Below are 24,699 nucleotides of genomic sequence, written 5' to 3' on the forward strand. Positions count from 1 at the left end.
AGTGACCCAAAAGAGACAAGCATATGCACAATTCAGTTGTTCAGTGATTGCAGATGAGGGGACCTGCTGCAAGTGAAGAGGACTCGTCTGCCTGTGTGTGATCTGGACTGGGGGGTGGATCATGGCAGCACCCTCTGCTTGTTGAGAAGAGTAAGATCAAAACGTGCTTTCAGGTCAGAGTCTTCAAAATCCACAATCGTCGCTAGATTTGTTGTGAGACACTATTTTAATAACAGGCGCTAGAGGTGCTCTGAAAATTGCTTAGTTTGCAACACTCAGCCGCAGTTTTGTCAACCACTTTCTTACCACCCTCATCAGAGCTCATTCTAAATCCAAAGTACCCCCAAACAGCAGAACCAGCGCATCCTTTAACTCTGTTTGTCTTCTATGCTCACCATGTACACAACTGTCCTGCTATACTTCTTCTCCTAATGTCACACACGCTACTAACTGAGAAGTAAAACAAAGAAAAAATAACAAGACGTGATTCAAACAACTCACAGGCTCTGAGCTGAGCCAGGTGAACCGAACAGTTTCCATTCCTACACGAAACCAATAATGTTACTTTTGCAACAAGTTAGTAACATGTCTGGATATAAAATGGCACTAAAGAGATCCCCAGGAGTAAAGATGGGAGGATGTTCTCTACTTTATGAAAGGCTTTGTGAGGTGTTATTGAGCAATTTCAGAATAATAGTCCTTAGAGTAAAACTTTAAAGAATTAAAGGATTTAAATTACTGAACATTAAATTGCTTAAAGATTCAGATCATATGATAATATTCAGGTAACAAAGGGATAAGGCTGCTAACTGATATCAGAGGGACATAACTCTGCAGGGAAAATCACTGCATGGGCTAAAAATATCAACACAGTTTTTTTTTCTTTTTACCCACAAATGCTGACATTCTTTTTGGAAGTCATGGACACTGCATCCTTAGTTGTAGAGACAAGAGAAAGCTCCTGGACATTTCTATGATGATTTGGGCATACACAGGTAGGGATGGGTACTGAATTAGGTTTTTTTTTTTAGGTACTGACTGAATTCTGTCTGTAGTTACAAGTAGCTATTCATGTAGCAAATGAGCAATTTCAAACTATAACATTTTTAGGTACCTGAATGCATCCTTGCAACTGTGAGTGAGTGGAACAGTAGTTGATTTTCCATGCTGGGCATGAACACAGCAGTGTAAGTTTATATATTTAGAAATAAAAGTGTTAAATTGAAAAACTTTGAGATTTTATTATTAAACAAATTAATATTTACTACCATATAAATACACACAAAAGTACTGAAAATACGTTCTGTTGAGTACCGATTGCCAGTTAATCAGTACTGTATCGCTTCAAATGTGAAAGGTACCGATCCCTATTCATAGGTGCTCGTGGCATAAGTAGCCTAAACATCTGGGTAGACATCGTAAATGCTGAGCACACAGGTTTTGGAAAACTGTGGGTCACTGGCCAGACAATACCTTTTTCAGAGAAGACCTCACATGGTTCAGCAAGAAAAAATACTTGACGACATTCTATGTGTGCCACAACACCATGGCTCTGAAGTAGAAGAGTCTTGATGCTAAACTGCCGTAAAAATGAAAACAGTGTAAAAAAAATCACTTATCTCTTTTTTTTTGTTTGAAAATCACCCTCTCAGAAAGCAATTTCATCTCTGTGAAGGTGCTTCACACTGAACTGGATTAAACTGGAAACATTTCTGACGCAAAAAAATACTCCCATGATGAGATAAATGCCTTGGTATTAAAACATTGTTTTGATAAAGCATCACAATTAACGTTTTTTAGACCTAATAGCTTTTGGAAAATACCTTTATTCATGCATTTTTAAAATAACTAAATAAATACAAATCAGCTGGCACCTACATATTTAATGATTTAATGGTTTCTGTGCTCCTTACCTCACTGATCTGACGCCAAAATCATTGTTCTTGAATTCCACATCTGTAAACACAGTAAAGATATTCTTGAAACAGCCAGCAGCATCTCTAATGTTGTTTATGGGTAATAAACCAATGAAATTGTCTTTGTTCAGTAAAATAATCAGTAATAGAGTTACGAAAGTAAAAAATTGTGAAGAAAAGAAAACACTGCAAAAGAAAGAGTTGACATTTTTACAATACCCAGTAGCCTGTTTCAAACACGCAGACTAAAAAGACAGTCGGCACATTTCTACAAAGTGCACCGACTTAATTAGATGCTTCACTTTCTACAGGCTCTTGTTAGTGTGTACCAGTGTGTTTGTGTCTTTGTTTATGCAGTAGATTTCTGTGTATGCGTAGATGCACAGACTGTATTTGTGCTGAAGTGTGTTTGGCTTTTTTTGTGACGACATGCAGCAGTGTGTGTTGTGTTTGTGTGTGTTGTTTCAACGTGTTAGAGAGCACATACACACAAAAATGCTTCTGTGCTGCAAGTGGTATGTCAGTGCATGTCTGTGGTCTATATATGTGTGTGTGTGTGTGTGTGTGTGTGTGTGTGTGTGTGTGTGTGTGTGTGTGTGTGTGTGTGTGTGTGTGTGTGTGTGTGTGTTGCACTGACAGAGCTGTCTAAAGGCTGGCAGGCTGCAGATTTGTAGCGTGTTCGGATGATCATCTTATCTCCTGTCACTGCCAGTGAAAGATTGGAGGAACCGAGCCCACCGTGGCTCACACAAACACACACGGGGATGCACACACACATGCTCTCAGAGTCATATCTCCTTTTTTCTTGCTGAATTTTCCCTTTCTTGCTCACTCAATCTTGTTTTTCTCGCTCTGTTGCCGTGTCTTTCTCTCCCGTCCTCTCTCCCTCTCTCACAGTAAATGGTGCTGAGCCAAACACTAATTATTACAGGCAATCATTTCGACATGAAATACCCACTTCCTGCTCACCGCTCTCCTCCCCTCCCTCATTTTCTTCCCTCGTCCAACTCTTTTATGCTACAATCACATAATGGAACACACACACACACATACACACACGCACACACTCACGCACAAACACAGTAATTTTATTCCTTGAAGTCCATTTTGCGAGGAACAGTTATCTCTTCCTGAGTGTGACCTTGGGGTCTTTTTCTGTGAGCACAAGTGTCCATCTACACACTGTCTCTGTGTGTGTGTATCTGTGTATGTTTTTTTTGGTAACCTTGTGTAGGGCTTTTGTGTGATTTCTGGAGCACTGTGCCAACAACAGAGGGCTGATTTTACGGGTAAGGAGATATTGATTTTGGTCCCCTGACTCTCTGCTGCTCATTTGCCAAATTGAAATCTGATGAGCCAAAGAGGTTTTGTTTATGTGGCATTCAGACCACAAACGGTCGTTTTCCAAGTGTCTTGAACCACAGGAATGGCCTGACCAGCTGTGAATTGTTGAAACATAGTTTAGAAAGCCATACATTCATATACTACAAATTGTTTTGAATCAACTGGTTTTCAAACATGCATTGAAATTAATTGCTTTGTGGCTGAAATAGCTCATATAGAGAGATGCAGTTGTATTTAGCATCTTAGCTCTATCCTTAACACTCCTCATTCAATGAGCAGGAATAGAGAAGTGATGGGATAATATTATAAGCCCCCTATTAGCCATGGCCTGCAGGTGGAAGCTGGGGCTGAGAATTACGAATTGCAGATGTAAAAACAAGTTAACTCTGTTAGCTTGGCTCCATTTAAACTCACAGGCGTCAAATTTCTCCACTTGCAGCTTCCTAAATGAAAGAATTTCATACTCATGTCTGTTTTAAGAACAACGTAATTTGGATCTTGTCCCAGAAACAGAAGTTTCAAGGTGCCATCACAAGCTGTTAGTTATTATCAGATACATTTTCCCTCTAATTAACCTGTTCCCCTCTGAGCCCCTTTTTGAGGCTCCAGTTAAAAAATGACATGCTCAGAATAAATAGGGTATGTCTCTGAAACTAGTCTCTGTGTCCGTTATCTTGGCATCACAATAAAGGTGACACTTGTGAGATTTTACCGCAAGTGTAAGCATCACTATCGATGCTACGGTATTAGAGGAAATTCAGATGGGATACAGCATAGATGGAGGATTGCTTTCCTTACATAGAAAATACATTACTTTATGGTAAATATTCCCTTTTGAAAGAATCAACAGAAGCCTAAAGACTCAAGCAGACCACTGAACAACATCTGGACATCGCTCGTGACAATTTTAAGGCTGTTGAAGTGAAGCAGGGTAAAATCACAGAGGTTTTGTAAAGAGATGTCAGTGTCTTCAAGTTTGGCACAGTTTTACTATTTAGGATTCCCAAGGATACCAAAGTGCAAAATTCACCCTGGGTTTGTAATAAATGGGTCTAAAAAAGTCTTTTTTAAAAAAAAAATAAAAATAAGATAAGAAAAAAAAGTTAAAAAAAACAATATTTACTTCATATACTCTTATGCCTGAAATACACTGGATACATGTTTAGTCCAACGAGCTGTATGACTGACAGACAGCTGGAGTCACAGACCAAGGAGTTTCCACGCTTCCCACTCCATTGATAAGTCTCTCTTCATTCACGTTAGGCTGTAAAACCTCAAACCTGTTGACCTGTGACCTGGCTCCACTCATTATGTCCTTCTGTTATCGTAGTAAAGCTAAATACAAACTGATTTTGACACAGTTTGTTTTATTTTGAAAGTCACTGGGTGTTTTCAGGTAGTTTCCGGTCACCACTTCCTGTCCTGCTCGATCATTTCTATGCTGAATTTATGCATCACAGCTCTGCATCTGTCAAAAATAGGGTGGCTGCATATTACCTGTAACATGACGGATCAGCCACGCAGACGTACTGCAACAGAACGGATCCTGTGTAAGTTGACAGATTGTTTTCATTCAAATCAATCTGTCTTACTCAGTTCTGCCACAGAGTAACGCGTCTTATTCTAGACGTTACTCAGGGGCAGAACTGATGTTAAGAAGAGTTGTATCTTTGGACCTCTGACTGCTTGGGTTGCTTGCCTTCATCTGATCATCAGTTTGTGATTTGTTCTTTGACATCCGACCCTTATTTCCAAGTTTTGTTGCCACAATTGAGGTTAAAACAAATCATCTTGTTGGTTGTCTATGATGTCTTCTTTCTGTTTTTCAAAGTTAACTGTGCACTGGGAACATCGCCAAGTTTCTCAGGTGAACCACCGCTACTGAATGACAAAACATTTGTCTTATTAACAAATATACTCTCTAATTAGTGGGCCATGGCCTCAGTTTAAACCTTTCTGACAAACAAACTGAAATCTGTCTGAATGATTAGTTTGAATGAATAGTAGTTACAGTGACGGTAACAGGAACTTGACAACAACCTCTCTGTCCCTGTGAACCAAACATTAAGTTTTTATAATGAGCTCTCTGTGTCTCAAAGTGTCTGTGTGTGCTTTTCTTCTTTAAGCTCATCCTAAGTTTATGTCCTGATGAACACACACACACACACACACACACACACACACACACACACACACACACACACACACACACACACACACACAGTCACATTAGTCCTCAGCCCAGCTGTGAGTGACTTCTGCCGAGAGGCAATTCCACTGTAATAAAAATCTATAGGGTGGGGGTTTAATCCTCACTAACCCACCCCTCCATCCCTCCACCCTCTTCATCCTGCCTCTCCCTCTCCTCCTCCCTCGTCCCTCTCCTCCTGAACTGGCTGCCGATGATAAATGAGTCAATTATGTGTGTGTGTGTGCACGCGGCGCTGGAGAAGGCGAGCGGATGGGGCCGTTATTACCTGTTGCGGCTGGGGGTAATGTTGCAGTATTAATCATATTCTAATTTTCCTCCGCCAAATGACCCCCACACCTCCAACACCACATCCTCCCTCCATCCGCCTCCAACATCCCTGCTCACTACACCTCACCAACCCCCACCATCAATATATCTGCTGCCTGCAAACAAGTCTACATAAACTGCCAAAGGCCTGAAATACACAGCGTCCCAGGGGAGGGGGAGTTAGGGAGAAGGAGGGAGACTTGCAGAGGTAACAAGGGAGGTGTTTATACACACATAGTCGGAAATGGAGGAGTGTGTGTGTGTGCATGTGTTTGCAAATTCAGCCATCAGCGTTATCCAGTTTTAGGGGACACAGGGGACAGTTTTGGGTGTGAGGAGAGACAGGCAGACACAGAGGACAGACAGAGTTATAGGACGCATGGGAAAGAGGTGTTTGGCAGTCAGAAAATGTGTGTGTTTGTGGGAAGGCTGACATGCTGACAGACTGAACAACCGACACAGGTCATGTCCCAAGCATAAAGAGAAAGGAGGCAGATTTATTACATTTTGGGACAGAATTGGCCCCCTGACCCACTTAAAGCCACTTCAGTGAAAGTCGACAAAGTGTGCTGTCGAAGGTGAAAGAGGGGGAGCAGTCGGACAGACAGACAGAGAGACAGAAAGAGAGACTGGTAATTGGGAAAGCAACAAAATGAGGAGGAGGAGTGGAGGGCAGAGGAGTAGATTGAAAATTGTCCAGAGAGAGGAAGGAGAGAGGCGGAGAGGGAGAGACACCTTGGATGTGCCTGCCTGCAGTCTTGGCTGCGTTTCAGGCTCTGAGCGTGACTTCGTCTATTTCTGCTCTGCTCTGAGGTGATAATGGGCTGTCAGCACCCCAGTCACCCTGCCCCCCCCCCCTCCCCCGCTGAGTGCGAGAGAGAAGAGGAGGGGAGGGGAGAGGGGGGTGACGAGGAGAGTGAGGGTGTGAGGAGTAATTTGTTGTCATGTCGCTAATTGCAGCGTGTATTTTAATTCTGGATATGATACACATGAAAACTCACCGACTTTCTTCTCCCCCCTCCTCTCTTTTGTTGCAGTTTGAAACTGGAATGTGAAAAGCTGGCTACAGAGAAGACAGAGATCCAGAGACACTATGTTATGGTGAGACACACACACACACACACATTTACACAAACACACACACAAAAGCCAGCAGCCAGGCACACACACTCACGCGCGCACACACACACACTCACACAGGCCATGCCTCTCCACATTCACTCATAACAAGTGTCGGTGCCAAGTCCACCAATCCCTTTCATCTGCTCACAGCTGCCAAACAACACCCACCAAAAACCACATGCGAGACCACACACACACACACACACACACACACACACACACACACACACACACACACACACACAAACACCCCATATTACAGGACTGCAAAATAAACAGCACTTACATGGGCGTGTAATCCTGTTTCTTCTCTTTGAGGGTGTTTTTTTTTTCAGATGTACACTGCAGACCGTGCTGCTGATGTGTGTCCACATTTCTCTGGCAGCATAAAAAACCTCAAACAGTCCATCCTAACAAATTTATTTAAACACCTTTTTGCTAAAAGCTGGCTTCAAATGTTTTCTCTATTATTTTTTTATGTCAAATTTAACACTGCTTCTTATTTAAATAAATTAGGGACGCTCAGATTATGAAAACAAGAGCAGATACTGATACCAGTTTTCCAAAACAAGTTTGTCATGTGACGTGTCGTACAAAGCGCATGTCTCTGATCTTTTTCAGGGACAGTGAAATAATCCTACACTGCTGATGATTTCTTTTACATTTGACCATGAAAACAAAGCTATTGTCAAACAGGTTCAAAACCTTCTCTCTGAATAAGCAGTTAGGTTTACCGCGTTGGATGCAGTAAAACTTTACTACTCTTGACATATGTGCATGGGCGAACAGCAGCAGATATAAATGCTCAAACCTTACATCTCTCATTTACTCTCAACCGCAGTAATCATCTCTACGTGCCTGTGCCTGAGACCTTCTGTTATTTGCACCTTAATGTGTAACACTAGCCGTTAAAACTTCTTTGATGTAGTTAATGAAGACAAGGATTGAGTAATCAGTGTGGAGAGCAGTCATAACGGCCTCTATAAGTGGCTTGGTGGTTGTTTTATTGCAGTCAGTCGTCCCCTCACTGTGCTGTCTCAGAGGTTGGTGTGGTCAGTCTGTGTGCTCTGACACAGCTGCATAATTTACCATCCACTCAGCGCTGTCTGAATATCTGCTCCTTAGAAATGCATGATGATCAGCTGTTTTCTTGATCAAGTAGAGGCTATAAATCTCTGTCTTTTTGTTTGTTTTTTTTTATGTCTGCAAACCACCAGCTTAGCCTCACCTGTGATCAAAAAAACACAGCTGACTAAAATCAGACTGCCAAATAAAAAAAAAGAACTATGTGGCAATCTTGGCACAGAGCGAGGACTTGTGGGGGGATTGAAGTCTTAGCGGTAGGGAGGAGGGGGGGGTTAGCTGGCATCGAGCACAGGCCAGGTCTCCTCTCCTGGCTGATGATTTGGGTTTGGATGAGTTTGGATGTTGCTAAGCAACAGGCGAAACTTGGCACAGCGACTGCCGAGCAGAGCTGCCAGCTGCCAGGAAAGGCGTCTTTTATGGTGGCACACACAGACACACAGGGAAAGAGGGGCAAACACACACTTGCAGGGAAAACATGCACGCAGAGCACATATATGCACGTGCATACAACCACACACACACACACACACACACACACACACACACATACACACACTTTGCTAACTGCCAGGAAAGATGTCTGGGGAGAGAGGACCCCTGCCATCCCCTCTCCCATCCTGCCAGCCTGTTCTGGCTGCCTAACTGCCAATCTCCACTCTCCACAAGCAGTCACACTGAAAAGCAAATGTCAGCCTGTCACTTTCAGAAGCATCTGACTTTAAAATGTTCCCTCCTCCATCCATCTCTGAAGGTGGAGAGAGAGGGAGACAGAGCGGAAAAGAGAGACCCTCACCTGTCTGTCTCTCTGGCATTCACTGCCTTCTGTGCTCCTCGCAGCTCTTTGTACATTCGAGTAAAAGTCAGGGTCAAATAGCTCACATTAGACAAGATTATTGCAATAGTCTGTCACCTTCCTCTGCCCAACCACAATTTCGCTGCCTCGCCTCTGATTTCTGGCTGTGCCTCAGGGTCATTTTAGTGCCATTGACTTTCAGCAGAGCCAAGGTGAAATTAGCAGTGTTGCGCTTTTTATGGCCACTTCAGGGTGCACACACAAGGACTGCTATCATCTGAAGCTGGAAGGAAAGGAAAAGACTGAGTGGCTCAAGGCTCCCACTGTTGAATGTAGCTGCCGAAACCCACATATAAATTTCTATTTTTATGTAAATATAGCAAAAATATTTAACATCATTTCGTCATTGGTGTTTCACGGCACTCACTTTCCCACTTTTTGTGTGTTCTTTTGCTTGTTTCTCATTTTTATATCCTGACACAAAAGGGTTAGGGGATACAATTTTTGTTATCTTCAATAAATCCCCCAAAATGTCAAAAACAAAAATATGTTAGACTGACTTTTAATACTTTCTGACTTCCCAGGCTGCAGCACTCAGCCCCCTAAGCCTCTTCAGTTCTAGCAAGACATTAATCTTCCAAAAACAGGTCACAAACATTAAGTTTTGTTACTAAAAAAGGGTTCAGTGGTGTCGTCAAACAGCAGGGCATGTTGCTTTTCTGGAAACTTTGAACCAACAGGAAAAAATACATTTGTTAGAGCCCAGTCTAAGCTGTGGATTTACTCATCTTTGTTGTTCTAGTTGGTATTTTAGGGAGTGTGTACATGAAACTGACTGCAGCTGTAGGGACAATTTGTTGTTGACATGAGGTTTTTGTTGAGTAATGTATCTATACCAGACTTTGTTTTTGTTAGTTTACTTTATTATCGTTTTGATACAGCATCTGAAATTGTAATGTTTTCATGGCAGAGATAAAACCTCAAAGGTTAACTGTGAGCTCAAGCTGCTGGTACACTAAACCTTACACATAGAGGGGGTTAAGTTGGTTTGTTTTTGGGATCCGTCAAGTTTGACATTGGTTCATCTTTAAAGTGTTTATTTCATCCTGAAGATAGCATTTGTAGAACATTTTGAACTTTATTGTAGGTTATTATTATGTATAAATTATTGTTACCGAACTTTGTTTTTGTTCTTTTTTCACAAACTCTACATTGCTTGTTCAGTTTTTAAAAAGAAAAATGATTCCCCCAGGGATGCTCACATTTGGCTAACCAAAGGATAGTTACTGATGTACCAGTTGATTAAAGGAGTTATCCTTATCGTTTTATTTTATCCAATAATTATTTTACAGTTTGAGGCCCTAAATATATATGCGTCTAGTCTGTAGCGCAGCCAGTGCAAGTGATTTATGTCCTGCGAGTAGGGATGGGAACCAAATTAGGAACTTTTATAGGTACCGACCGAATTCTGTCAAGACTACCTGGTACCGGTGCACGTAAAATAAAAAAATATCATGTTAAGGTACCAAAATGTATCCTTGTGACTATGAGGGATTGGAAAAGTAGGCTATTTTCCATGCTGGACACGAACGCAGCATTGCAAGGTTATAAATTGAAGAATAACTATGTTAATTTGAGAAAAAAATACTCTTTATTATTAAACAGATTGATATTTTTTTACTACATAAACACAAAAAAATACAGAAAATTGGTACCATTGAGTATCGGTACTGGGCATCGGTGCCGTAATGTTTCAAATTTGAAAGGTACCCGTCCCTACCTGCAAGTGAATTGTTCCCCCTACCACCCCCCACACTAAGTCACAAAGTCGAGCCCCATATGGGTTCAGACACACAAATATGTGTCCACACATGCGCAGAGGCTGTATTCCTGGGGAAAACAGTGGAGTGGCTATAATGCTCTACTACCTGGATGTAAACAGGCACAGACAGAATTTGACACCCTGTGATTAAAAGTGCTTTACAAATAAGATTTATTATTATAATAAATATTATTAGGTGCCATCTCAAAGTGCAATAGAGTTTGGTGGTGTTTTGATCTTTGAAAGTGAAGATTAAGTTGTATTTCACTATGTCTAATCAACCTGTTGACTGTAGTGATGCATAACCAGCTCAGAAATGTAAACCTAAACCTGCCTGGTGGACCAACGACCTGTGGTGCTAGTTCTGCTATTGCTAGCCATATTGGACTGATTTATCATCATATACTGACAGACTATGTGATTATGTATTTAGATGTATGAAATGAGTTGGTCTCTGTTTTGACTCAGTGGATTGTTGGATTATTATTATTTTTTTCCTCACATTGATGTATTTTAACTGATGTTCTGCTGTTTTTCAGTATTACGAGATGTCCTATGGCCTTAACATTGAAATGCACAAACAGGTGAGTAAACTCAGAGTCCATCTCCTTTACTTGTTTCTCTCTCACCCACTCCTATCTGTTGTTCCTCACACGCTGAAGTTTTGCTCTTTTAGAAATATGTATCAGTGCCTACTGTAACTTATTGTCAGAGTAACTAATTTTCTCAGTAAAGTCTGTGCGTCTTTCTCTGTCTTCCTGTGTCTCTGGACCACCTTAATGTCAGTCTGTCTCCTCTGATGGACCTGTGTAGCGGCCTTATGCTGCAGAGGCGTTAATAGGATCCACAAACAGAATTCATTTCTCCAGCACAGACAGACGGATGAAAATACTGTGCCCTTCCCTGAGCCCTGAACAGCTTCCCCTCTCACCCTCTCACCCGTCATAAATCCCTGTCTGTTACCGCCTCTGTGCCCCCCCTGCTCCAATCACACAGCATCAGTCCCACCCTGCTCCTCTGTCTCCATCCCTCTTTCTTGTCTCTTTTCAGTAAGATCCCTGCCTTACTTTGTCTTTTAATACTCACTCTTAATCTCAATTTTTCACCATCCCTGCCTCTCTCTTCTTTTCCATTGATTCCTCTTTCTTTATCTGCACTCGTCTTTTCTCTCTGCACCCCCTCTCCACCTCTGTCTCCTCTCAGACGTACAGTCCATGCTGAATTTCACTTTAAATCAGGTCACTGCCTTCCTGCCGTCTACTCTCCCTTCCGCTCTCTTCGTTCATTTCACCATCACAGTCTCTTCGCTTTTGTTGTGCCACCGCTGCCACTCCACCCCCCCAATCTCATTTTTGTCCTCCCCCACCTTCCTTCTGTTTCTTCTCTCCCTCTCTCTGTTTCTCCTCACACTTCCACATCCTCTGTTCATTGGCTGTCATTCCCTCAACCCAATCTGCCCTTTTCTTCCTCCTCCGCCTCCTCTTTTCATTTCCCCTCTCCTATTTTGCTCGCTCCTTCTTTATCCTCCTCCTCTCCGTCTCTCCCTCTCTCCTGAAGATGTCATTTAGTAGTTGGAGTTCTCTAACAAGAAATCATTGTGTCTCCCTTGGGGTGGGGGGTGATGGATTCAGAGGATGGAGGGAAGGAGGGGGAGGAGAAAGAGGAGAGGGGTACACTGCTTGGCTGAAAAATGGAGAGTGGAGGGAGGGAGAGATGAGAGAAAGACGGAGAGAGAAAGGAGGGGGTGGAGGTTCAGTCCAGCATCAATAAATCACTTAAGAGAGAGAATGGGGTGGGGAGTGAATGTGTGTGTACACACACGCAAACACACACATGTACACAGATTTTGCTCACACACACACTCACTCACATACACAAACACAACAGAGTCTAGCTGTCAACAAGACAAACAGCCTGCGGCCATAATGATGTTGTCATGATCTCTGCATGCATATCATTACTGGCCCGAACGGCCTCGTCAGGCAGCTAAACATGTTTGTGTGTGTGCGTGTGTGTGTGTGTTAGACATCACGTGACAGCAACGATTGTAATACTGATTACTACACTAATACCAGCATAGAAAAAAGATGAAAGAGAGCGATAAACAGAGTGAAATGGAAAGAGAGATGGACAGGAGGAGAGATGGAAAGAGAGAAGATGATGAAGAGGAGGGAGAGGAGGAGAAGGGGGGGGTGAGTTTGCTGTTGGCACTGTAGCAGAGCAGATCGAGACAGACACACACCCACAGCAAGAATCCCTGACCCCCAGCAGGAAACACACACACACACACAAGCATGGAGCATGCAAACACACAGACATGCAAGGACACATCAGAAACACATGCACACGCATGGGCATGTTCACACACACACACACACACACACACACACACACACACACACACACACACACACACACACACACACACACACACACACACACACACACACCCTCACTCACTCTCTGTGTGGGCTGGCTGAGGCCACAGCAGATGCTGTCCATGAATATTTTAGCCAAACTCCCTGGCAGAGTTTCCATTTGCATGGACCAAATGTAAGCAGCTGAAATATTTACCACACTGGCCCTGGGAGAAGCAGGCCATGCTGCGTGTGTGTTTTGGTGTGTGTGTGTGTGTTGGTAGTGTGTGTTTATTCATCACAGCAACAGTAACTCTTTTTTTTTTTTGTCCTCAGACGGAGATTGCCAAGCGGTTGAACGTGATATGTGCTCAGCTCATCCCATTCCTGTCGCAGGAGGTGAAACGCACATCCACACACACACGCACACACACACTGACTTCACTGCAATTACATGCCTACTTCCCCTCTCACTCCTGTCACTAACTCACATGCACGCACATGAATCCACACAACAAGCAGTAACACACACACACAGGATCACACACATTTGGAGTTGCAGATGGACAGAACATCAAAGAGTCTTCCTCAGTCTCTGAACATTAGAGTTCATTCACATAACATCCAGAAGATGTTTTTTATGCTACTATAAATACTTGTATGCATAAAAAATGTTTTAGGGTTTAAAATAGTTATCTAAAAATGTGAAGTTGTGTCATTCATTTATTAAATTATGACTCTTGGTTTGTTCCACAGCATCAACAACAGGTGGTCCAGGCCATGGAGCGCGCCAAACAGGTGACCATGGGGGAGCTTAATGCTTCGATAGGGGTACGTGGGCTCCCCCCTCTGCCTCATAGCGTGTGTACCTTATCCTCCCATTTATTTAAACTCCCTCCTTTTCTGTTTTCTTTTACTGAGGCAAGGTTTTACAGGCCCACCCCAAAATATTAAAAATACAACACAGAGCTAAGATTCATGTAGCTCCAGTGATCGTTCCAGGACAGACACTCGGCCGATCAGCTGCTCAAGACATGAAGTAATACTGAAATAGTGCTTCAGTTTTCATATTTCCTGTTTAAGTCCCAACCACGCTGATTTAGCTGCAGAGCCTCCCCACTGCCTTCACCCTCGCATTTCTCCTCTTGTTCATGATGCACCTTCCTCATTTCCTCCTCTTGTTCACTTCCTGGTGAGCCACACCCTTTAGTGCTCTTAAGTCACCCAGTCCTCTCTTTGCTCCGTCTCCCTCCTCTTGTTTTGTCTCTACTTCTGTCTCTCTCCACTACAGCAGCAGCTTCAGGCCCAGCACCTCTCCCAGCATGCCCAGGGTTTGCCAATGGGACCACACCCATCAGGACTGCCCCACCCCGGCCTGGCCCTGGGCGGAGGATCCGGTCTGCTGGCTCTGTCGGGCGCTCTGGGGGCCCAGCTGGCTGCCAAGGATGAGAGAGCTCATCTCGAGGCAGCTGCTGCCGCCGCCGCCGCTGCAGAGCACCACAGAGGTACGGGAACTCTCTAAATCAACCCCGTTCACTTATCTTCTGTCAGTTTGTGGTTCTCAAAGCAGAGGTGCAAAGCTACAGACAAGTTTAGGGCCACGACTAAAGTTGGATCACATTCTGAGAGTTAGAAAAATACCTGGCTGAGGTGGGAGTAAAGTGAACACTGAGGCTTGGCTCGATGGCTCCTGATGATTGGCTTTACTTTGGATTGCTGTCGGGGCACAGGAGTTTGGTTGATAATAATACTCCTCTGGGATGTTTTTGCACTGAGTCATCAGCTGCAGAGTGATGTAAAGTGATGCTACATATCTTGCATTAATGTTTGTCTGTGTGTGTGTGTGTGTGTGTGTGTGTGTGTGTGTGTGTGCGCGTGTGTCCTTATCTTCTCATGCTGATGTGTTGGGCTCTTCTGCTGGAATGAGCAGACCGTGAAGCAGGACCAGTGAGTACAGCTTACCACACACTTATCACTTCTATCAAGTACACTCACACTTGTCTACCCATTTGTTTAGCAGTCTCTGATATTGTAGATAAACAGTGTTATACATGGATATCCACCAAAGCAAAAGTGTATGAAGTACAGGAAGTACAAACAAAGAGAGTGCAAAACAAAAAGATACCTAAAAGTGAGCGTAAAGTGTAAATATTAGGTGATAAAAAAGACATTTGCCTTTCCAATTATTATTTCTCTTGGAAAGAACTCTTTCTTTGACTCTAATGAGTGAGGAAATTGTATTTCAGAAAAAGGTCTTTCCTTCTTTTTTTTTTTTGGAATAACTTCAAGGTTTCTCACAATTAACTCAGTCGCTCTTAAAATAAAAACTAACTTTTCAGATCAATTTTACCACATCAACTTTGATTTTTTTTGTCTGCTTTAACTTTGGCACTGAAGCACTAAAAATCTTTCTTTTTGCATTTTTTCATCATTCATTCATGAGCGTTGCAGCCACTAATGCCTGACACTGCGACAAGTTGACAGCATGGTAGACCTCAGCACTACATCACTGCCACAGCACAATTATAAAAGTATCGGTTAAAAACACTCTCTAAGTGCCAAAGCGCCCAGGCCGCTGCCTTAAAGAAAACTTGAAGATTTCTCCTTCTTTCTATTTCACTCCTCCAGTGAGCTGGCCAATCGATGCCTGCTGATATTCCTTCACATTCATCTCTGAAGCTTATGAGGCAGACATGATTTATGCAGTCCCTCTCACCTCATTATCACCCTCTTCCTCCTTCTCTACCCTCTCCTCCATACCTCTGCCATTCTTCCTTTCTTCTTCTCCTCTTTCTCTCTCTTACTCTTATGCCCTCTTTCCTAAATTCATCCTCCTCTTCTCACCCTCCGCTCTTCTTCCCTCTCTCCTCTCTGCAGAGCTCTCTGTCCAATGGGGATAAAGGCCGCCAGGCAGACTACCTCAGTAATGGCAAGAAGAGGAAAGCAGACGAGAAGGAGTTCATGACGGACTATGTGAGACTCAAAAACTGTTAAATGTTTTATTAACTGGAGAAAAAGTTTCACCAAACTCTGCCAGATCTCTACCAGAAGATTCCAGCAGACGGAAGATATTAATTGATTTATTTACCCCCTGCAGTCTTTAATGTATTATGCCATCATTGTAGAAAGCACATATCTATATACCATTATAAGGGATTACATCAAGTATGAGATAAATGCATCTTGGGTATCTTAGCATCACCGCTTTGTCCAAAAGGACCTGTAATAATAAAAACAATGGTGCCTGAGAGGATTTCACCTCTCAGAGTTAAACATCCAAAACTAATTACATTTGGTCCGTCCGCTGCATTAAGTGAGGGCGATCTCATCTCAGACATTAAAAAGTCCAGATAAGATATTTAATTTGTTCTATTTGTAGATCTGTAAATTAAAGCTCTTGCACAAGTACAACAAAAAAATGTTCCTGAAACTTTTTTAAATGCGTGTGGTTGCACCCTCTCAGTTCGTGTCTAACCTCCTGTGTATGTGTTGTATATTTCTACATATAATCTCCATATATCAGATCGCAGAGCAGGAATATACAAACACTCTCCCTCTCCCCCTCTTTCTCTCACAGGGCAGCGATGCGGATAAGAGTGATGATAATTTGGTGGTGGACGAGGTTAGTAGTGGGCCGCCGGCCTCCGTCTGCAGCTTTGCAGCGCTTTCATCTGCATACATCATGTAAACACACCCAGCAGGACCATCTGAATAGTGATGATAATAACAATAAGAGCTCCCCCTGCTTCCTTTGTGTGTCCTTATTCCACAACATATATTACCATAGGAACATATGCAGCACACATGACTGCACTTTACTGCTGCTGGAGTGTAATCCTGGAGGTTTGTCTGCTGAGGTTTTAGTGGTTGTATATCTGTGGGCAGGAAAAATTGATTGCAAGGTGATAACGTGTTCCTTGTAAAAGATTAATAGTAGAAAAATAATTAGCAAGCATGACCTTAGTTCTTTTAAAGAGCAGAGTGGATTTTATATTGAAAATTCTTCAGGAAAATGAGATGAAGTCTCTAATTTTTATCACGGATAGTTTGTAACCAGTGACAGAAGAACCACCTGGTTTGTTTCAGCCATTAGAGACAGTCTTGCAGTTATCAGAGTAATTTTGAAAATAGAAGAAGCTATAAGTGACTTTTCTGGTAGATATTCAGACATATTTTCTTGTTATCCAGGTGATCAACAGACACAGTAGAAAGGAGCACAGAATGAATCAACACTAGCCATAATATCTGTGTTTGCGCTCTGTGTTTTGTTTTCAGGACCCGTCATCCCCCCGCAGCGTGCAGTCCTACTCCTCCAGGGAGAACGGCCTCGACAAAATGCCCCCTTCCCGTAAGGAGGGCCCCCCACAGGCCAGCCCTACCTCCCTGGCCTCCTCCAGCAGTGCCACCTCCCCATCTCGTGGCAAAGAGCCTCCACAGGTAGACATGGACCGCACACGGACTTGAAAAGACAAATATTTGGTTTAGTTTTGTGGCCATGTTCAAATATAAATCTATGTGGAACACATATTTAAGTTTGCTCACCAGTGTTTCCATGCTGTCAGGACACTCTGTACTCTGTCGTGTTTTTTTTTCGGGGGTCAATAGTTCCTTCCCGACTTATTATGCTGTAAATTCAACATCCCACTCGTTCAGTCTGAGCTGTTGACATCTCACAGTGCTCCTCATCTCCCCTCTGCCCTCAGTCATCCTCATTGTCATTCACTTTCTGTTTTTAAACATTTCTTTAGTTGAACTCGCTGAATAACTCTGTCCTTCAGTGTTTTTCTGCTTTAAATAGATAAAGCTTTAAAAGCACTGACAATTAATTTTGTTGTGTTTATTTTGTCTTTTTTCAACATTTTTTACTCTCTGCTTCCTTAGAGGGAGAAGTCCAGCACTCCAGGTATGAAACCAGGGACCCCTATGTCTCAGGAGTCCAACACTCCTGGACCCAGTGGACCTCCACAGTTCAGACCTGTGCCTGGGAAACCCGGTGTAGACCTCGGCAAGTACATCCCAAAATTCTAATTTTAAAATACGTGAATGTTACTTCAAACATTGATTTTAAGAAACATTGTCATTGAGATTTCCTTTTAACCCCCCAAAAACAAAGTCATGACACACACTGCTCATAAACTCTAAAGAATCTGCGTCTGTAATAAAGTTTTTTATTTTTTGTGTGCGCACTGTCTTTGTTTCATATAATGACTCTATCAACATGGGGTTGCAGTGTTTGGTATGGGTGTCCAGCCAGCCCCCCCATCACCCACCACTATTTGGACTTAATAAGCAGCTGTGGGCGGAAATATCCAGCGCCCCTCACATTTAAATGGAAAGATTAGGAAAGGTGATGGACTGTGACTGTGAGCTGCTTCTTAATGAGCTGCTGTCTCGTTCACTGTATTTCTTTCTCCATTAAAAAAAAAATCTTTCACATCACCTGTTAGCCCCATCTCTGCAAAACACACACACATACCCACACAAACACACAACATTATGCTTGCATACCGACACGCTCTCAGATGAAGATACATGCACAGAGAGAAGATGTGGAAGATCACAGACACACACACACACTCTCTGCAGGAAGGTGTGATGACCAGCAGGGGTCAGTAGTGGTCCAGAGCAGCAGCCGGGGATGTCCTGGATTTTTGTGTAACATGCATCAGCCTGTTCACAGCCATCAGTCACAACTTTGTCACAGAATCTGACCTTGATAAAATGTGGAGATGATTTTGCGCCATGGAAACAAAAGACAAACTGTGTTTGGTTGTCCTCATCAATTATCTGCTCACTTTGATGATTACTCCCCTTAATGACTTGGTGTTGTCTTTGCATTCAGCTCTGGGTCTGAGAAACCCCCTGGCGGTGCAGGGGGCATACCCTCCAGGGGCGTTCGGTCTGCCTCCTCCAGGAGTGAATGGGGACCTGCCCGGAGCGGCGGGTTATGGCGCTGGCCTCCACCTGGTCTCTCCCCAGATGAATGGAGCTGCAGCAGCTGCTGCGGCTGCTGCAGCAGGCTACGGACGATCCCCTGTGGTAAGACAGACGCTCTGCTGTCCGTTAGTCCTTGCAGGTTCACAGATAAAACCACTGTAAGCAAATTCCAAAGTGAGCTAGAGGGAGATCACTTTACGGCTTGTACAACATATATTTTATTTTATTTTTTTGCTCCATTTTTTTAAATCTTAGACTGCCTTTTTGTTTGTTTTATAAATCCTCTCTTCTTTTTTCTTACATTTTGTTTTTACTTTGTCTTCCAGGTGGGCTATGAATCCCCTCACCCCCATATGAGGGTCCCTGGGCTTCCTGCCAGCCTGCAGTCAGCTGCCTCCGGAAAACCGTGAGTTTCCTCTTTGCCCGCTATCACTCAGATCTTCACCTGTTCACTATTAGCTGCACTCAGGTTCTCCTCAAATTTCAATTACAATTCCAGGAGAATGGGCAATGAAATATGCTGTTTCCAAAACTTTTCCTCAGCTCTATTTTGTGATGTCAAAATGTAAAGCAACCACTGGAGAATCATTGTTGAAATCAGGTTGCTTTTTCTGTCTAATACGAAAAAGGTGATTAGTACTCTTTGCAGGGAAGTTTTAAAGAAGCTCAAACACTCATGTTTAGTCAGACATCAGTTGTAAATGTCAGACATTAGTCAAACCTTTTCTAAAATGATTCTTTGAAATGTAGCTGAGTTAGATATCATAGGTCAAAATGCTGACAGGACATATTTAAAAATTAAGCTAACAAAGCCTTTAGGTTTTAGATAAATGTATTCTTGGAAATAAAAAGTTTGTCCTCCTCCTCCTGATATGGGCTGTGTGGTTAAGTAAAGCTGCAGCCTGTTATTTCCTCGTATTCATGTGTTTCTAATCACTTTGTTTTCTCTGCAGCGCCTACTCTTTCCATGTGAGCGCAGACGGACAGATGCAGCCAGTACCTTTCCCCCCTGACGCCCTGCTGGGCCCAGGAATCCCTCGTCATGCCCGTCAGATCCACACCCTAAACCACGGGGAGGTGGTGTGTGCTGTCACCATCAGCACCTCCACACGTCATGTCTACACTGGAGGTAAAGGCTGCGTCAAGGTGTGGGACATCAGCCAGCCAGGAACCAAGAGCCCCATGGCCCAGCTGGACTGTCTGGTGAGGCCTGAGGAGGGAAGGAGGGAGGGGGACACTTTAATGTGGGCTCATTTTTAACATTTGTTGTCCATCTTGTGTCTAATAACACTGCTTTACTACCAAAAGTAATGCTGCTGTTTTTCTGCTCATAAAAACACTTTGGATGATGAATCACCTTCATGTTGTTGTTCCACCGCCAAATCCTCCAGCAGCTGTGAAGCTGCTGTAGCAGCACACTTTCCTCTGCATATTTTTATCCCCTTGTCAGCAATTAGAGAGCAGCACAACAGGCCTTATTGAAAGTGAATGTTTATATTTGTCTTGTCGTCCAATCAGAACAGGGATAACTACATCCGCTCCTGCAAGTTGCTGTCAGATGGACGGACTTTAATCGTCGGCGGTGAGGCCAGCACACTGTCAATCTGGGATTTGGCCACGCCCACTCCTCGCATCAAGGCTGAGCTGACGTCGTCTGCTCCTGCCTGCTATGCCCTGGCTATCTCTCCTGACAACAAGGTGTGCTTCTCCTGCTGCAGCGACGGCAACATCGTCGTCTGGGACCTTCACAACCAGACTCTGGTCAGGTAAGAGGAGAGAAGAGTCTGCACACCAACTAAAGAGGATTCAGACGGAAAGACGGGAAGCATTTTTCATCAGGCCTTAAATCAAGTCTTCTGTCTACTAATAAAGACCTTAAGATTTTATGGGTCTGGATGTGGCACTTATCCTCACTAGGAGGATATAATGACTATTTATATGTTTTTAGTATGTCAAAATTATGGCCTCTCCTATAATTATATATTGAGTATTAGAACTCTGTAGAAAGTAATAATCACAGAGATTCAGAACCCTCAATTATAGTTAAAAGTTACGCTAATGGAAGTGGTTCGAAAGTCAAGCTTGGCCGACAGAACATCAGCTGACAGCTCAGTTCATCTTTGTCCACTTCCATCCCAGCTCCTTGTCTGCCGTGCTGGATTTGACCAGTGTCACATGTACTATCACTGTTGCCCTCTTTGCTCTGTATCCATGAGTGTCTTTGCTGATGCTCTCCCTGCCTTAGCTTTTTATCTATAGAAATGAAACATAAAAGGGGGTGTGCTCTCCCCACCTCAGGCTTTGGCATTCAACATTGGCATGTTGAACATGTCATCATCTTATATCTAAAATTCAGAAAAGCCTTGTGCTTGTGATGGAGACCCATAGTACACAGTCAGTGAAGCATCCAATCCTTTAAGAGATGCTCTTCCCACCTCCATTGGTTACATATCTTGGATTAAGGAGTCTTTTCAAGCAAATCAGCTCCTAACATTTTCTGAACGGTGTGTGATTGGATGATGTTTAAATTATAAAGTAGAAAAAAATGTTGAGAAGTGGCCTGTTTAGCTTAGATTATTAAGGACCCCAGGACCTTAGAACTGCAGACCCTTGCAATACAGAAAGAAAGGGGGTGAATTGCAATAGTTCTGTACTTAATTCAAAAACAAACACCACCAATGACCTCCAGTCAAGGGCTCATTTCAGTTCCACGTATCTGCTAAAATATGTTAACCAAGTACACTCCTATGTGGGTTTTTATGGCCCACTTAGGGGCCAAAAATGAGAAGAGATTTCTTTGTGTTTCAATTGTGCACACTTCTCCCTGTAGGCAGTTCCAGGGCCACACAGACGGAGCGAGCTGCATCGACATCTCCAACGACGGCACCAAACTGTGGACAGGAGGGCTCGACAACACAGTGCGCTGCTGGGACCTGAGAGAGGGACGCCAGCTCCAGCAGCATGACTTCACCTCACAGGTACACACACACACATGCACAAACTCAAAGTGCATAAAGCTGATAAGCTGCTTTAGATCATGTATGCTTTCCCTTTTTAATCAGCTGCTTTCTTTCTCTGTTCCTCTGTTTCTTCCAGATCTTCTCTCTGGGTTACTGTCCGACAGGCGAGTGGCTGGCTGTGGGGATGGAGAGCAGTAATGTGGAAGTCCTTCATGTCTCCAAACCTGACAAGTACCAGCTGCACCTTCACGAGAGCTGTGTCCTCTCCCTAAAGTTTGCCTACTGCGGTACGCTCACACACACACACACACACACACACACACACACACACACACACACACACACACACACACACACACACACACACACGCAGGCTCATATATTCTGACTAGGGAAGCAGAACAAATCTCCTGCAGTTTCTTTTCTTCTCTCCCTTCCTTTACAAGCACAGCCCCCCTCTCTCTCAAACTTCTCCATATCTCACCTCCCCTGAGGCTTTATCTGACGATGGCTGTGTGTGTTTTTGTCGTCTAGGTAAATGGTTCGTGAGCACAGGCAAAGATAACCTCCTGAATGCATGGCGGACACCCTATGGATCCAGTATTTTCCAGGTAGGCCATAAAACATCGGGTTGATGGATATGGAAAACATTCAGTCGTCTAAAGCTCTTTTACTCATCTTTCTGCTTGTCTATCATCGTGTCCTGAATCTTAAGCTTATTTTAGACACCAACACATCCATTTACTCATCATTAAATGCTGATCTTATTTGTATTTTATTATGAAAATTTAATTTATTGATTGTTTATAACTCAACAATGCTTCCTCTCTCCCTCTCTTTTTAGTCTAAGGAATCTTCATCGGTCCTCAGCTGTGATATCTCTCCTGACGATCAGTTCATCGTCACCGGCTCGGGGGACAAGAAGGCCACAGTCTACGAAGTCATCTACTGAACTCTGACTGGCTGAAACAAACAAACTAATAATCAGGGGGCGGGGCCAGGGCTCCCTCCTGCACCAATGACTGTAAAGAGCGTCTGTGGCATCGATAAACACGAGAAACTCGAATCCTACTTTGTTTTGTTTACGTTTGTGAAAGACATGAGAAAGAGGAGCAAGGGGGCACAAAGTCACATCTCTGGAAAAAGAAAAACAAACTGACCTTTGTTTTAATGCTCTGAGAACGCTGGTTAGTCTATAGCTGAGCAATTGTGGATTCCTCCAAAGAAATTTTGTTTTTGTTCCTTTTTCTTTTTTTTAACAAAATAAAACCTCTGTAGTGAACAAGAAATTAGAAAAAAACTTATTTTTTTAGCCTTTGAATTTTTCGCATACAGTTGGACTGCATCCTGTGGAAAGAGACAAGAATTGGGACATGGGGGGAGAGAAGAACCAGGGAAGGCTGGAAACTGGAAAAAAATATTCTCAATATTCTGTGCTGTGCTCGAAGTCCCAGCCTGTGTCGGCCTGGCCCAGTTTGGCCTGGTGCAGTACAGCTCAGGCCTCAGCACGCGGCTGCTCCTCGGGGCAGCAGATGTGTGGCAGATGGCAGTATGGTGTGCTGTGAAGTTCCAGCTACTTCTGCGTTTTTTTTTTTTTTTCTCTTGGTTTAGTTTCAACAGCGACATGATTGTATCATCTCCACTTCATACAACACAGAACGGCTGGGTGTCCTCCAGAGTATCCTGACAGTTTTTTGTTCTTTTTGTTCTTTTTTTTTGTTTTTGATTTTGTTTTTCTTTGTAAATGAACAAACCCGGACATATTCTGAAGATGGACAGCTGGAACACAAAAACCATAACCCGAAGGACAGAAAACTAAATCCAGTCCAGCATCTCACTCCAGGTTCTCTCTGGATGTGGCCTCATATTCGTCCTGTAACATCCAACTTTTAAGGTGTTTTCTTTTCTATTTGTTAGGGCACATATAGGCAGACAGGTATTTTCACAGCTGCATCATGAACCTTGAACCTTGCTATATATGGACATGTAAATAAAGTTCTCTAAAGGCAAACAAAGATGTTGCATGTGACTCAGAGTTTCTGAAGGAAGTGATGGGAGTGTGGAGCAGCTGTTGTCTGATCACTTGTATTCAACTTTCATAAACATCTAGCCAAGAAAAAACATCAGAATTTAACAGTTGCTGAGGAACTGGAGATGTTTTGAAGGCAAAAATGATCTCTACCAAACTCATCTTGGTTGTTTTAAAACCTAACATAAAAACCAAAAGAAGAACTTGTTGAATATTTTGCTTTTCTAGTTGCAAAAAAGCATCATGAAAATATTATACAGGAAATGAAATAAGTGTTGGTGTTTTCTCCTTTTTTCTGCTTTACTGTTGCAGCACAAAGATTTATCTCCACTCTGTTTTCACATAGAAAACAAGCGTCCTGGGATTAAACACCTTCAGCATCACTGGGCAGGTTGGGATTACTTGTTTCTTTTTCACTTGAACTCTGACCAAATACAGCAGCCGGGCTGTTTCTTCTGAGGTGAGACAGGTGATCTACACGAGCAAGGATTTATTATTACACCTATGAGCAAGATTTTCAGTTAAGTTTGCAGTGGTGACTTATCTGCTTGGACAAAAAGCTTTTACTCTAAAAAATATACCTCAATTAAAAAAGAGAAAAAATCAGGCACACGTCTCCACAAAAATTAAAATAATAAGTTTCTCCTCATCATTTTGGAACAGTATTAAAATTAGAGTTGCAGCATTTGTCTTTTTAAAAATGAATCTCATTTTGGTTTGTAATGTTAAAAAAGAACAGTTTTATTGTTTTTAAACCAGTGTCGAGTTGACAAATGAATAAATAAACCACTGTTTGAAGAAACTTTCTTATGCGT

General features: G+C 42.9%; 1 protein-coding gene across 6 annotated transcripts in view; it reads left to right on the top strand.

Annotated features, from left to right (window-relative positions):
- Positions 1-23,229, top strand: part of tle2a (TLE family member 2, transcriptional corepressor a) — a 45,789-nt gene extending 22,560 nt beyond the window's left edge. Inside the window, exons 3-20 of one of the 6 annotated variants that reach the window (XM_074667769.1) lie at positions 6,816-6,879; positions 11,141-11,185; positions 13,295-13,357; positions 13,715-13,819; positions 14,253-14,463; positions 14,889-14,905; positions 15,836-15,931; positions 16,536-16,580; positions 17,234-17,395; positions 17,840-17,963; positions 18,801-18,997; positions 19,222-19,301; positions 19,849-20,098; positions 20,414-20,661; positions 21,726-21,873; positions 21,992-22,142; positions 22,390-22,466; positions 22,700-23,229. In XM_074667769.1, the coding sequence (XP_074523870.1) occupies positions 6,816-6,879; positions 11,141-11,185; positions 13,295-13,357; positions 13,715-13,819; positions 14,253-14,463; positions 14,889-14,905; positions 15,836-15,931; positions 16,536-16,580; positions 17,234-17,395; positions 17,840-17,963; positions 18,801-18,997; positions 19,222-19,301; positions 19,849-20,098; positions 20,414-20,661; positions 21,726-21,873; positions 21,992-22,142; positions 22,390-22,466; positions 22,700-22,807 (2,191 nt within the window). In that variant the 3' untranslated portion in view covers positions 22,808-23,229. Of the gene's footprint in view, positions 1-6,815; positions 6,880-11,140; positions 11,186-13,294; positions 13,358-13,714; positions 13,820-14,249; positions 14,464-14,888; positions 14,906-15,835; positions 15,932-16,535; positions 16,581-17,233; positions 17,396-17,839; positions 17,964-18,800; positions 18,998-19,221; positions 19,302-19,848; positions 20,099-20,413; positions 20,662-21,725; positions 21,874-21,991; positions 22,143-22,389; positions 22,467-22,699 lie in introns of all 6 variants that reach the window. The other 5 variants (XM_074667768.1, XM_074667771.1, XM_074667770.1 and 2 more) reach the window with 5 other exon arrangements.
- The last annotated feature ends 1,470 nt before the right edge of the window (positions 23,230-24,699 follow it).

Source organism: Halichoeres trimaculatus, unplaced genomic scaffold, assembly GCF_033239565.1.
Source record: "Halichoeres trimaculatus isolate MK-OKI-2021-1 unplaced genomic scaffold, fHalTri1.1 fHalTri1_scaffold_4, whole genome shotgun sequence".
Classification (NCBI taxonomy): domain Eukaryota; kingdom Metazoa; phylum Chordata; class Actinopteri; order Labriformes; family Labridae; genus Halichoeres; species Halichoeres trimaculatus.